The sequence below is a fragment of the Dipteris shenzhenensis genome, chromosome 5, assembly GCF_047967505.1.
Source record: "Dipteris shenzhenensis isolate YYH24624 ecotype China chromosome 5, Dip_SZ_1.0, whole genome shotgun sequence".
Classification (NCBI taxonomy): domain Eukaryota; kingdom Viridiplantae; phylum Streptophyta; class Polypodiopsida; order Gleicheniales; family Dipteridaceae; genus Dipteris; species Dipteris shenzhenensis.
The window spans coordinates 9,736,635-9,748,868 of record NC_141600.1 but is presented as its reverse complement, the minus strand read 5'-3'; the positions used below and the strand labels follow the sequence as shown (position 1 = coordinate 9,748,868).

At 42.1% G+C, this 12,234-nt stretch overlaps 1 protein-coding gene across 1 annotated transcript; it reads right to left on the bottom strand.

Moving 5' to 3' along the window:
- Positions 1-1,034: 1,034 nt before the first annotated feature.
- On the bottom strand, positions 1,035-6,937 carry LOC147901598 (formyltetrahydrofolate deformylase 1, mitochondrial-like). The gene is made up of 8 exons (XM_087375178.1): positions 6,623-6,937; positions 6,341-6,462; positions 5,577-5,727; positions 5,386-5,459; positions 5,138-5,297; positions 1,804-1,902; positions 1,598-1,684; positions 1,035-1,366 (listed from the first exon to the last, which is right to left on the bottom strand). The coding sequence occupies exons 1-8, from the start codon at positions 6,935-6,937 to the stop codon at positions 1,217-1,219; spliced, it is 1,158 nt and encodes a 385-aa protein (XP_087231304.1). The 3' UTR covers positions 1,035-1,216.
- Between the last annotated feature and the right edge of the window lie 5,297 nt (positions 6,938-12,234).

Here is a 12,234-nt window from a genome sequence, read left to right as displayed (position 1 = left end):
CCTTACCTTAATCCCCTTACTCGCCTCTACCCCATCCGGCCACAAATACTAATAGAGTATAAAACTCATCGTGGGCACCTTTTTATGTATTGCCTTACCTTAACCCCCTTATTCGCCTCTACCCCGTCCGCTACAAATACTAATAACTCATCGTGGGCACCTATTATGTATGGCTGCCAAGAGACTGAAGGTAGCCTGCATCCCACTCCACACAGTTCCGTAACAGCAACTATACGAACTTGAACAACTTCCTCCAACTTGAGGAGAATGTTGCCCACTTCATGGTCTTCCTTTCTTCATCTATAAGAGGCTAAGGCCGTTGGCAACATCTAAAAAAGCTGCCTCTCTTCCCACAGCTTCTTTAGTGCCTAGCTGCTCTCCTAGCACATATGATGTAGAGTCGTGCAAAATAAGTGACTTCAGGAGAGTTTTGGTTTACTATTTTGACAACCTTACTTATTTTCGATGGCTGCACAGGTTCTCCACTATCAAAGCTCAATGCACGCATTAATCTTTCTTGACTAAAGCTTCTTTGTGCGGAAATACTTGGTCAAAACCATTGCAAAACAATCAGCTTACCTTAAAGACAGTAAAGTCTAACACCTGTAGAGCATAATTCTTGAAAAGGACTGCAGTACACAATTTCCCCAAACCTTAGTCCTTACAAGCCATTAATAAGATACACTAGGCTAAGAAACAATGGCCAGTCAGTAACCATACCTAGTACGAAAAGCCCTTGTAGGATTAGTTTTCACTGAAACAATTAATCGTGAAGATAAAAATGAGAAATGGAATGGTCGTACACCAGAGGAAGCTTCCGCTGTTGCACTCTTGTCATTTTTATAACATACCTCAATTTAACCTTGCTGTTACAAGTGCTTGCATTTAAAGCCCCTAGAAGAGTAGGCATTGACTGATTTGTTACAAAACCCTAGGGACACTAGTATATGTATATACAATGCAAGGAAGAGGACTTCCAAATATTTCATTACTAATACAACCTCTCCAAATGCTATTGAACGTGTGAGACACGATTTCAGCACTGTCTTGATATTTTCTTGCTTTAAAAATTCAAGCTGAAGAAGAAATTGATGGTGGATCACTAATAGCAGTTGTTGCAATTAGACAGCAGAATGGTTTTAGAATTTGAGTTTCTCATTATACAACTGGGGAGACCAATATAGCAGGTCAAGAGGGTATGACAAAAATTATACAATTAGTCAAAAAGAATAGTTCTGTTGCCACGGTAGCATATAATCCGCAGCTCACAGTAGTATTTAATGGCCTTGGCTAGGCATGCCTTTTCCAGATACTCTGACTTTGTGGCAAAAGTAGAGAGCGTGTCTCTATGAGATACCCTCTCCACCTGCAGAAAGTCGTAAAAGCCTTTTGAGCTTGTACTGGGTTTGCATGTGGAAATTTTTCAGACGGACTAGAAATTTACCAGCCCTAAATAGCATTATCAAGCAAACGTCAACTGTAGCTCAAGACTACAGACTCCAAGAAAAACGGGCAAAATAATCCTCAACCATTCTATAGACGAACGGACTCTGAAATCCTAAACACGATCAACACTACATAAGCTAAAAGCACTTACCATCTGTTCAATAATCGGTCCATTATCCAGTTCTTCTGTCACAAAATGACTTGTTGCACCAATCAATTTTACTCCAGCTTCATAAGCCTGTAACATAGGGCAACATGAGGTGTAAATACAGGATATACAAGTGCACAAGCCAAAAACAAATTAATATAGATAATAATAGAAGCAAGACAAGGCTTCAAATCTTAATGCAAGATCACCTGTTTATACGGATTCGCGCCTTTGAAAGAAGGCAGTAGACCATGATGGATGTTGATTATATCTTTTCCATATGCTTTTAGAAACTCTGATGACAAGATCTGGATATTCATGACAAGCACTTCAATGTTCACACCAAAGTAAGTGTGCAACAAAATTGAAATGCATATATTATGAAAATTTCTCAGTCCACATAGGTCAAACTCGGTCAAATACACCTGTGACTCGCTAGACTAACAGTTTAAGTAAAGGATCTATACCATAGTTCATTTTGCCCAAATGGCTATGACTTGTTAATGGGACAAGTTGCTTATTTAGAATTGTTTATCATGTTTAACTGGGTTATTGTACACATAGTGATAATAGGTATGTAGAATGTCTTTGCCCTTGAAGGATTGAAAGTATGTCCAAAGGGCTAGATTATGGAGGCTGTCATGTCTATCCTGGCCAAAGGAATATCTGAGACAACCCTGCAGCCTAAGTATGTCCAAAGGGCTAGATTATGGAGGCTGTCATGTCTATCCTGGCCAAAGGAATACCTGAGACAACCCTGCAGCCTAGTAGAGCCTAGCTCCCACCAAGGACCCTTGAATCTGATGGACAATATAAATTGCTACTAGGATCCCGTCTTTCAGGGGGGCGTCTCAAAAGAATGCTCTTCCTAGCTTGTCCTGGCAAGGTCAGGTTCTTGAATTTCCTCCAACATCCCAGGAACCTACATCCGATAAGCAAAAACAGCAACCTGTCAGCTATGGTCAGAAGGGTCCTCATTGCTGTCTGCAAGTGGAAGCAATTCAGGTTCTTGAATCTCCTCCAACATCTCAGGAACTGTCCACCCGGCTGCCAACCAGGGGGCCATTGCGGCTCTTGCGTAAGGAACATTCTTTGAGGCCTTACACAGTCACGGGATTCATGCACATTGTCCAGCTCAAGGGATGGTGAATAGGGGCCCCCTGGAATGCAAACTGTGATGATCCCTCCAATTTAGTAGAGTGCAAGGGCGGTTTGCAGGCCAAATAATCCAAAATGTCTACCACTGCACACTAGAGGCATCACTCACTGCAGCCCCACCTTGTAGGTCCAAGTCACGAACATGGAGGCATTACCCCACAATCTAATTCCCTTGCTGCAGATGGTCCTCACCCATTCGCACCCAATACGTAATCTCCCAGCTTCCGGTGTCCCAAGTATAGATGCTAACTCATACACAGCACTCGCTCCATGCATAGCCTACAAGTCACAGCCAAGAGACCCCAACCACTGCCCTACTATCTTCATCAGAGAGTGAAGCCAAAAAGGATCATAGCATACGGATACCCAAAAAAGGATGGCAAACGCTAGCCAATGCTTCAATCAGGCCCCTTTACATCCAGCACCTGTCCAAGTAACTGTCTGGTAGCCTAGTGCCTGAATCCTCAAACAACCAGTATAACCTGTTCTTGAAAGACTGCAGTACGAAGTTGCAGCTCTAAATGGTGTATATTAGAGCTTCTTCTGCTCTGTTCCAGCAGCCAACAGCAGTAATCTCCCCATTCTTCACACTTCTGGCAAGCTAAACCAGTACAGCACCACAAGAAGAAGGTACTCGCACATGCACACTGCTGACTAAGTTCAGCAGTCTAGCAAAAAAAGCATGGAATAATCAAGTCTGAGAAGGCACTGGGACTGCTTGCTGAGTCATGCAGCTAAACCTCTCCTTGCTTTCTTTGCTGGCGCCCCCATGTAACCCAACCTGAACTGCTACAGGAACCTAACCTGCTGCTGACTGCTGCCTGCCTGCTCATGTGACAGGTTGGGCTGTTCTAGGCCTGCTTGCTGATGTGGCTGCCATGCTTGGCAACAGCCTCAGGTACAGTTACCATTAGCTACTTTGAACATATCTCAAATATTACCAACTAATCATTATTAACCTTGAGACCCTCCAACCTTCGCCACTACACTCCCTTAGGGTGTTCCAACTTCCCTAACGCTTAGAGTTTAATATTGGCTCCTGATAGGGTCACATCTTGTCACCAGGATAATGTTAATTGACTTGGGGCTTTTTTAAAGAAGGTACCTCTCCTCCTCATCTTTGCTATCGTATCTGTTGACAGTTAATTACAAGATTGTGTTGAAGGCAGTAACCAAATTCCACAAATCTCATTGCTTCCAAACCAATCCTTTGATATATTTTGTACTGACAAAAAAGCATCACGCTCAAATTTGAAGAAAACATACCGAAGCCCTGCTCTCAGACTCAAACTAGAACAAGAGAATCCTTCCAATATCCGTCCAAAGTCTTGCAAACCTACAATTCATAATCTAATAAATAACACAATCAAAGATATACAAGGCTCTCCAACCTCACTTATCAGATATTAACACAGATGCTGTGATTACGTATGTCAATGTATTTCGACATTGTCATGTTCCATCAGGACAATATGCCAAACAAAGACTACCACTCTGGTCTGCATTCTTTCGAATTCGTTGAAGTGCTCTATCCTGGCCTTTTGGCGCTGGACACCCTCCTTCCAATGCCTTGGATGGATCTAGACCTACCTCAGTGCCAATCAATTATTCTGCACTGACCAGACATTTGGTGACTGCCAACAACTACCTTATTCATTGCCTTTTAAATCATCATCATGCAATTGGCTCCAAGCGGTTGTAGGGGCAATGATGTCCATAGAGGTTGAAGCTTGATAGGACTGGCACAGGATGGCATGGTGGGGTCTTCAACTCACAGAAGTTCAAGGATGAGACGAGCATTCCTAGTCATCTAGAGAGTGGCTCACTAAGCTGAAAAACTTTTTCATCTTCTAACCCCAAGCATGAAGGTAGGAAAATAAAATAGACTAGTTTACACTTGCCTGATTATGACCATTATAGTGTAGACCCTTTGCCAAGAACCTCCAGAATGCTCGACAGTTGGGAAAAATTGGGCCTCAATTACCATATTATTTGTATCTCAACAAGAAAACATCTTCAATTGAGGGCTGCCTAGTCTTAGCTCCATTTCTCTAATTTCTAAAAATCAGTGCTAGCCCTCCCCATTGCAGCCTCTCTATAAAGATGCCTTTAAAGACATATTACACTTAGATAATACAGTATTTCTAAATTGTTACTGTATAACTGTAAAAATTAATTAAGAAAACGAAAAAAACAAGCAGTACATACACTGTCCCTCTTGCAATAAAACAAAAAGGAAACAAAATCAAACAAGAATATTGTTTCAGACACTCTGCAAGAAAGTAATAAAACCCTTCCTGCCCAGGCTTCTAGCTTTTCATCGTCTAACAGAATCATGAGGGCAGCTTCAACTTTGAAGTAAGGACAAAAACACAGAAACAATACCTGCATATAATGAGCCAACACTAAGAAATCTGTACCCACAATAAGATCCAAAATATCCTCTTCTTTCCTGCTGTCCTTGTTTGCAGGTATATAATGGTAGGGTATTTTGTGACGAGCTAGGAATCGAATGACATGTGTGTCTTCTTCTCGCATGTGGTTACTGCAAATGTGATGAAATGTCATCATTTAAAGTCTACATTCTGTTGTAGCAATGCAATTTGAAAGATGCAATCCAAAATGACTGTGACCTTATGACGCAGATAATTTGCACAGGAATCTTTCCTTCTTGCCATTGATATAACAAGTCCACCAAGCAATGGTCCTGCACTTCATAAGGCAAGATAAGCAGAGCTGTAAAAAAGTCTATGGAAAACTAAAATTACGAATCCGTTTTCTGTCTATTTAACAGCACCTTTGAGAACTACATGAGAGCTAACACCTTTCGGGAGACGAGCACAGCAATCCTCAGTGGTGGATCTCTATGAAGAACTCTAACAATTGACTTCTTAGCGTTGAAAGCCTGCTTCAATTTTAAGAAATCGTCATCCATGACATTTCGGGGCCACTGCACAGGATCAAAGACAAACTCACTGGCATACGTATAAGAATGTCTGAAGCCCATGAAAAATGCAAAAATTCAAGCTTAAAGTGCAATGCCATTATTGCTTGAAATTGTGAAAAAAAACTAACTTCCTTGGAGATCCAGGTGCTAGACGAATAAATACTCAACGGCAAGCATGAGATATGCAAGGCTACTTTATATCCAACGCACAGATCGATACAAAATGCCAAGATTTTGTTCTCTAAGAGGCGAATGCAAGTTGACACTCAGGAATCACGAGGGCATGGCATTTCCTTCTTTAGGCGTGACTTTATTCCACTGCCTTACGGATTACGATAAGAAAGCTTGATAAACTTCCATGATATTGCATCCCCACCCCTGAGCTCACTTGATATTTATACAAAGGGTGTGGATGATGCCACACAGATGCAGGAGGCTCACCCAAGGCTCAATACTGGGTACCCTGGTAAGGTTGCCTACAAGCACTTATGAATTAGACACAGGATAAACTCATATCGCAAGGCAAAGAAATCTTCCAGCTATCACAATTTAGCAGTAGAAAGACAAGTTGACAGTGACCGGTTTCAAGTGGATTGCGGCTTGAGGCGTCGAAACAAACATACGAGAAAAGCGTTACTTACGTCCTTGCAAAGAATGCCGGTTGTTTTACGAAGTCCAAATTGACGTAGACTTCGAAATCAAGGATACTAGCTCCTCGGCTGGCGATACACTCGGTGATCTTGGCGGTGATACCGACCTGGTCCTGCAAATGAGGGGCCGAGGTCATTTCCAAGTGCGGTGGAAGGAAATAGCAGTGCTAAGGCAGAGAAACGACGCAATTCTCAGAAAATGTAAGAAGAGTGAGGCGATGCGAGAAAAATGAGAGGGAAGGTACGATAAAGGGAGGAAGAAAGCAAACTGACAGGGCATTCGAAGGCATGGACGCCATGGAGGAGGGGGTCGGGGGGCTTGATAAGGGGGGGGGAGGTGGAGAAGGCAAGCAAAGAGCAATGGCGAGCTCTGCAAAGCAGGGAACGAACACCACCACCCACTCTGTGCATGCTGCTAAGATGATAGATGATGAAGATGAAGATGATGATCATATGATCAACACCACCACCTACAAATTCAACAAGAATGGTCACTAATAGCTTGGTTCTTTCCCCACCTCTGGAGCACTTACAAACATTGCTCCTCCCACCTGCCGCATTCCCGAGCACTTTTCGATCGAACCTCATCCACTTCGAGGGCCACCAGAAGGTCACCTATTTTCACCATGGTTTTTTTTTCTAATCCATCTAACTTAGCACACCCCTTACAGGATTTGAGGGAGGGAATAAGACAGAATGATCCATTCACACTTCCGACCTTGACTATCGGGTGCAATGACTCTCCCGCTAGGCTACTTGCCCATCCCTGATATTTTTATTTGTACCATGGTTGCTTTGAGCTGTTGATGTCTTAGCTTTTACCATGATTGGTTAGAAAATTCTAGAATTGAGTAGGTCTACTATCTCTCTATGAAAGTGGCCCAATCAATGGTGGAGATGAATCCTCCATTGACCTCAAACCTTTGCATGAAGGGAGGGGGTCAATTCCTACAAAAGGAGACACACAAGAAGTTGTCCATGAGGAGACCTTTCCCTACATGAAAATGGAGAATGTGGAGCCACTTTTACCTCAGAGGGAGAGCAATCAAACTCGCAAGGCCAAAAGGAAAGGGTTAAAAAAATGAGGCCTCCATCTGCCAAGGCTAGAAGGAAAAGGTCAAAAAACCTTACGTTACAAACAAAGCCTCACCATGTGGGGCCCTCCACATTTTTATAAAGGAGTGCAATATGGTTGAAGCTAGTGTCTATAAACAAGTGCTGGAGGGTTAAACATCATTAATGCATTAATTCCTCTATTGCTTACCGCTCAACCCATCTTGTAGACTTTGAACTTCTTGCAAATAGAGGAGCATGATCTAACCACTCTCTCTCTCTCTCTCTCTCTCTCTCTCTCTCACACACACACACACACACACACGCACGCATGCACGCATGCATCATCAAGTGATGAATTTAAAGGCCTCTTGAACACTCATCGTTGGATTTTTCTATGGTGAGATGTGCAAAAGTTATCCAAGGGTAGAGCATCATAACACATTGAGCCCATCGCCACTTGCATTTGTACGGGCAAAAAGACAATAGTCCACAAATGACATCAAAGTTGATGGGGTGGTGGCACTCCACTTAGAAAATTTTTGTGGCTTGTGTGGAATCTTGCCCCACTTATCCTATTAGGAATGATATGGCCTTCAATAATGAATGTCCTTTTCCAACATGGATTTCAACCTGACCATAGCTTAGACTCGACTCGATGATTTTATGTATGTGGAAATATCCATTAATCTTGTTGATATCAAGATACATATATGGATATTTCAATCATAACTTTGGCTTTGTTCTTGGAAATGTCTTCAAGGTTTTTCCATGATTACATCAATGATGTCTTATCTTTTATTTAAAATAATGAGGATCGACTGGGTCTTATATGTACCCCAAGCTACCCTAAAGCACATGCGCACGAGCGAGCATGTGTGTGTATGTGTGTGCATGCATGTGCGTGAGTGCGTGCGTGCATGTGTGTGTGTGTGTGTGTGTAGACTACAAAGGATGAAATATTATCACAAATGGTAATGATTATGAAGAACCATGTAGACAAATCAATGAGTAAAAATACCAATTTTTTAAAAGATTAAAATTTTGAAGCATAAAATCTTGTAGAGTACTCTACCCAGGAATGTTCATACCTACCACCTTCTAATACATTAGAACATGACATTATCCTTACTCTAGTTGGAAAGAGAAGCTTCATAGCATAGGTAGACTTTTTATCAATGGCCAAACTAATGTGGAAGACCACACCATGGGCTAGAAAATTATTAAAGTTATACATACTACACATTAAGACTAAGTAAAGTACCAACAAAAAATTGTTAATTTACAATAGAATTCCATTGGATGTACATAAGTATTTGAGAGTAGGAAAATCCATACTTGGTAAGAAGCATAAATAAAAGTAAAAAAAATTTCTAAAAAATAATAAATAAATGTAAAAAAAGACCCGTTTTCTAGGTTAGTCTTGTGATGAAGCATTGCCAAAATTAGGTGCTTTTGATTATCATACTTTTATCCACTGATGAAGTAAATATAAAAGGATTAACTAGCAAGCAAAAACACAATAGGGATACTTTCCGTACTGCTATCGGTAACTCTGCACCTGGTGGAGTATTGAACTTTGATGATGTGGTTGGTAGCGTGTTGGCCGAGGAGATTAGACGGAAGTCAATAGAAGGCAATAAGCAGGATGTAGCCTTAAATGTACAAAGGGGTAGATCACCGTCCACGGGGAAGTTTCAAGAAAGAGGGAGGTCTCGTAGCAAAGTCTAGGGCACGGAACATTGAGTGTCACTATTGTGGCAAGAAGGGCCACATGAAAAAGGATTGCTACAAGCTTAAAAGAGAGCAAAAGGATAAGAAAAAGAATGCAAATTGGGGTGCAAATCAGAAGGAAGAGAGTCCAAGGGAGGACAAAGGAAAAGTGAAGATCGAGGAGATCAATGTAGTCACATATGATAGTGACAATGACATTCTCTTCATGTCTAGTTTATCTGCAGAGTTGCTTACCCCTTCAGATGATGCATATTCCCAGGATTGGATTTTGGATTCTGGTGCTTCATTCCATGTTACTCCCCATAGGGAATGGTTCTCCACTTATGACAGTGGAAAGACAGGTTGTGTGCATCTTGGAAATGACTATGCATGTGACATAGTGGGAGTAGGTGACATAAAGTTTTCTTTTGCAAATGGGTCTGCATTTATTTTGAAAAATGTGAGACATGTGCCTAACCTGACCAAGAGTCTCATTTCAATGAGTCAACTAGATGATGCTGGTTTTCAGACCATCTTTCGTTCTGGGAGTTGGAAAATTCAGAAGGGTTCTATGCTTTTGGCCAGGGGTGCCAAGTGTGGGACTTTGTATCCCTTACATGTATCAGGGGTGTTTGATCATGTTGTTGCAATAACTGAGCAGCCAAGCACTTCTTTATGGCATTGCCAGTTGGGCCATATGAGCCAAAATGGGATGAAACTCTTATTCCATTTGGGTTATGTACCGCATTTGAGTTTCTCTGATTTTGAATTTTGAGCAATGTCTCTATGGGAAGCAGACTAAATCAGCCCATAAAAGAAGGGAAAATAAAGAGTTTGAAAAGCTTGATTTGGTGCATTTAGACGTATGTGGTCCCATGCCTACATGATCATTAGGCGGAGCTAAATACTATGTGACATTCGTTGATGATGCAACTAGGAAAGTGTGGGCTTATGATATAGCTCGGAAGAGTGATGTGTTCCAAGTATTTCAGAAATGGCTGGCCTTGGTTGAGAATCAGTCATGTAGAACGCTTAAATGCCTACGGACTAACAATGGTGGAGAGTATCTCTCTCATGACTTTTAGCATTTTTGTGATACACGTGGGATTAAGAGGGAGCTCACATCCCCTCATACTCCAGAGCAAAATCCAATTGCAAAAAAGATGAACGGTACCATTCAAGAAAGGTTGCAATGCATGCTTTCCAATGCAAGTCTTTCTAATGGTTTTTGGGCTAAGGCAATGAAGATTGCAGTGCATGTGATCAATAGATCACCTAGTAAGAGTTTGGATCGTGGTATTCCTGAAGAGGCATGGAGTGGCAAGAAGCCCTCTTACTCTCATTTGCGTATATTTGGGTGTGAGGCATATGCACATGTGCCAAAAGAGCTTCGAAAGAAGCTAGATCCTAAGTCTAGGAAATGCATCTTTCTAGGTTATGGTGAAAGTGGAGAGATGGGCTATCGTCTCTAGGATCTAGAAACAAAGAAGATCATATGCAGCCATGATGTAGCGTTCAATGAGAAGAAGATGCATAAGGCACCCATGAGGGATGTGGAAATGAGGAGAATCACTTTCCAGGATGTGAATCCACCTGCATATGTTGATAGACAGCAAGCTGTCCATGCACCAAATGTGCAAGAAATGGTACCAGCAAGTACTCCCACAAGTACTCCCACAAGTATACAATCAAGGGTAGATGATGGATCATCTATTGGTGGAAATGATGAGCCAAATGTGGCTAATATGCAAGTGGGACAGCAAGCTGAAATGCCCTTGAGAAGATCATCTAGAGTGTCTAGACTGCCTGATAGGTTTGTTCCAGGGGTAGACTATGTGATGCTTACTGATTGTGGGGAGCCTTCTTGCAACAGAGAGACTATGATGCGTGAGGATCAATGCGAGTGGGAGTATGCTATGCAATCAGAGATGAGTTCACTTATGAAGAATAAGACTTGGGACTTGGTTTCTTTGCCACATGGAAAGAAAGCATTGCCATGTAAATGGGTTTACAAGATGAAGGTCACAGGTGATGATGTGCCTATGTACAAGGCTCGTTTGGCTGCTAAAGGGGTAAAGCAAGAGAAGGGTGTGGAATTTGATGAGATATTCTCTCCGGTTGTGAAGATGACCACACTTAGATGCATGCTTGGCCTAGTGGCAGCAAAGGATATGGAGCTTATGTAGATGGATGTCAAGACACCTTTCTTGCATGGGGATTTGCATGAGAAAATTTACATGGTGCAGCCAGAAGGCTTTGAAGAAAAGGGCAAAGAGCATTTTGCAACCTGAAGAAGAGTCTCTATGGTCTTACGCAAGCGCCTAGAGAATGGTATCAGAAGTTTGATGCTTTCATTCAGTCCCAGGGTTTTCGAAGGAGTGAAATTGATCCACTGCCTCTACACTATAAAAGGGCTAAGGATAATAGCTTGATACTCTTGGCACTATATGTGGATGATATGCTATTGGCTAGCTAGAATACTTATGAGCTAGATGCATTAAAGGCCAAGTTGCATGAGGCCTTTGATATGAAGGATTTGGAACTTGCAGGTCATATTCTTGGTATGCGCATCACGCGTGATCGGAGTAGGAAACTCCTTTGGCTTTCATAGAAGGAGTATGTTACAAAAGTATTGCAGCATTTCAATATGGAGGGCGGGAAGGCAGTGAGTACTCAAACTTAGTCATACAGATAGTCCCAAATCAGATGAGGAGAGAGCCGTGATGGCCAAGGTTCCTTATGCATCAGCGGTTGGGAGCCTTATGTATGCTATGATAGCTACTAGACCAGACATTGCATTTGCAGTGGGAGTTGTTAGCTGGTATATGGCTAATCTAGGAAAGAGGCATTGGGAGGCAGTTAAGTGCATCATGAGGTACATGAAGGGTACCAAGGAGACGTGCATCTACTTTGGTAGAGGAGACATGCGTGTACTTGGGTACATAGATTTAGACTATGCAGGGCATGTGGATAATAGGAGATCCACTTTTGGTCATGTGTTCACCTTTGCAAGTGGTGCAGTGTCATGGATGTCTCGCGCACAAAAGTGCGTTGCTTTGTCTACCACAGAGGCTGAGTATGTTGCAGCCACAGAGGGTTGCAAGGAGGCTATATGGCTT